General features: G+C 40.8%; 1 protein-coding gene across 4 annotated transcripts in view; it reads right to left on the reverse strand.

Annotated features, from left to right (window-relative positions):
* Nucleotides 1-2,500, reverse strand: part of LOC137969845 (guanylate-binding protein 6-like) — a 49,709-nt gene that overhangs the window by 357 nt on the left and 46,852 nt on the right. For all 4 annotated transcript variants that reach the window (XM_068816231.1, XM_068816230.1, XM_068816229.1 and 1 more), the window contains one exon: nt 1-1,840. This exon is cut by the window's left edge. In XM_068816231.1, the coding sequence (XP_068672332.1) occupies nt 1,175-1,840 (666 nt within the window). In that variant the 3' untranslated portion in view covers nt 1-1,174. The remainder of the gene's footprint in view (nt 1,841-2,500) is intronic.

Genomic DNA, 2,500 nt, shown 5'->3' on the forward strand with positions numbered 1-2,500 from the left:
GAGAACAATAGGCATTCTGCGCGATCGAAACTCACAGCTGCGTTTAAAACAGACGAAGCCCGCAAATAAAACCGAAACAATAGAGGCGGCCGCAGCCATTCATTGTTAAACTGGCGATTGAAAGAGAATATTATACGTAAAATGAATCCTTAAGCCGCGGCTACACGAGCGATTTTTGTCTCGCGCCGGTGATGCGATTTTTTTCAGGTACACTTGGGACAAATTTTGGCGACAAATTGAAGACCGCGCGAATCGCATACTTCAAGAGACCTGGGCACTATAAACAGACATTCCTCCTTTCATTTCGATTCATTGGCTAAATACTCTTTGGTCGCGTCGCAAGCGCGGGCAAAAAGCTGCAGGGTGGCTACACAAGCAACGATCTCTGTGATTTCAACTCTGGCGACTTTTTTCTTGCGATTTTTTCACCTGTCGCGTCGCCAGTTCAAGGGCGGTTACACATGCGATTTTCATCTCGCGCAGGCGACGCAACAAAGTTTGAAAAAATCGCATCACCAGCGGGAGCAAAAAATCGCTTGTGTAGCCGCGGCTTTATACATAAGTGACATTGCTTCCGTCAATAATGCACCGGCAATCAACAAATCTTTAGAGACTTATCTGGTTCATAATTTACATTTTTCAAACAAAAGCATTTTGGGGTTAACTGTTTTACAATTCATGGCCTAAGGTAAAACACACGATTAAATCTCTTCGTACATTGAGAGGAATCGTGTTCCGTTCAAAAGCTAGAAATACCGTACAATAGTAGGATGGTTATATATCGTTATAATAAATATTACTATGCCTAAACCAGTATAATACTTATCCGCTAGCAAGTGAAGTTGACAAAAGTTGATTATTCTTTTAAATCGGAAATTACGTTAATAGACCTCTTTCATAATGGCGGCCGAATAAAATATACTTATGTTTTAATACTAATAAGCCTTTCTAGCCTCTCTACGACGAGCACATTTCCAAAGAATATTTGTTTCAAAATGAGGGCAGTAGGTCTAATTTACATGAATACAAAAGAATGTAAAGGTGATCGCCAAATGCGAAAGTGGTGTATTACAGTCAACTGTCAAATTATACTTAAAAGAGACATTTGTGGGAAAACTAGAAACTAAATTTCTTTTTCACACTTTCCAGGGGATGAACAAGCTAGGTTCGTACATTACGGAAAAATGTTTTTAATTTTTGCCCACATCCTTTTAAAAAAGCCTGGCTTCTCCAATTCCTTTAGTTTGTCTTCAAGTATGCGGTATTTTTCTTGAATTTCCTCCATTTCTTTTACTCGAGCTCGGTCTTTCTCTGCCCAGACCTGACCCTGGGCCTTCATCTTAGCTTCCATCTCACGGCGTAACTTTTCCTGTTCTTCCTTGTGCCTAATCTCCATCTCCCTCAATCGTTGTTCCTCTCTTTCTTTGGCAGCCTGCTCTTGCAAACGGCGTTTCTCTGCTTCCTGTTTTTCCACTAAACCAGACAGTTTTGCCTTTTGACGTTCTGCCTTGAGGCACGTCTCCATCTCCCTCATTCGTTGTTCCTCTCTTTCTTTGGCAGCCTGCTCTTGCAAACGGCGTTTCTCTGCTTCCTGTTTTTCCACTAAACCAGACAGTTTTTCTATCATCTTCAAGTTTTCTTCGTTTGCTTTTTGAAGAGCCAGGTCTTGGTTTCTGACATCTTGGATTTGCTTGACAACCTCCTCCATCTCCCGTCGCGCTTGTTCCATGTTGGCCTCATTCATGTTGTTCATTTGCTTTTTCTGGTCCTGAAGTTCTCGGTCCTTCTGCTCATAGAGTTTCTCCATTTCCTCTTGTTGTTTACGGCGTAGCATTTTCATCTGTGTTCAAGCATAAAATGATCATTTGTAACTTTAAAGTATCCCAGACTTACAAACGCATGGAAATCGCGGCCACGAAACTTCAAAACGTATTTGTTTGCCTCAGCAAATATTGTCATCTCACCGAAGTGATGTATAGTGTGGTTGTTGAGGTTTATGCCTTCTCTACAACACTCCCTGGCCAACAGTTATTTCATTTTAGCCATTAATTATCTGTCGTAATGTAAAAAAGAGTTTGACCTAACAGATTACAGTAATTATCTCGTGGCCAAAATACAGTCTGCGTCAGTTATTTAGCGCTGTTGGCTACAATGAATGTCGGAGAGTCCAAGGGACGCTTGCGAAAACTAATGTCTAACCTTAATGGCACTTCTTTCTCTTCTTGTGATGCGTGCCCTTGTTCTAGTATTCTCTCTTACCCATACGCACTATAAATATTTCGAGCCCTCCTGTAGACTAATCATGCTTTGTGAGACCGTAACAACTCATGACCCAAGACCTATTGTATGTACTGTCAAAGATCCATCCAAGTATACAATTAATTGCTTTAGCATTGCCGGAAAATGCTCTCGCAAGGACTGTTTTTAAGATAAATGATGTGTCTTTGATTTTACTACAAAAAAGGCGCTCTTAACAATGATTTTTGAAACATATACGTCA

This window comes from Montipora foliosa, chromosome 9 (assembly GCF_036669935.1).
Source record: "Montipora foliosa isolate CH-2021 chromosome 9, ASM3666993v2, whole genome shotgun sequence".
In the NCBI taxonomy this organism is placed as follows: Eukaryota; Metazoa; Cnidaria; class Anthozoa; order Scleractinia; family Acroporidae; genus Montipora; species Montipora foliosa.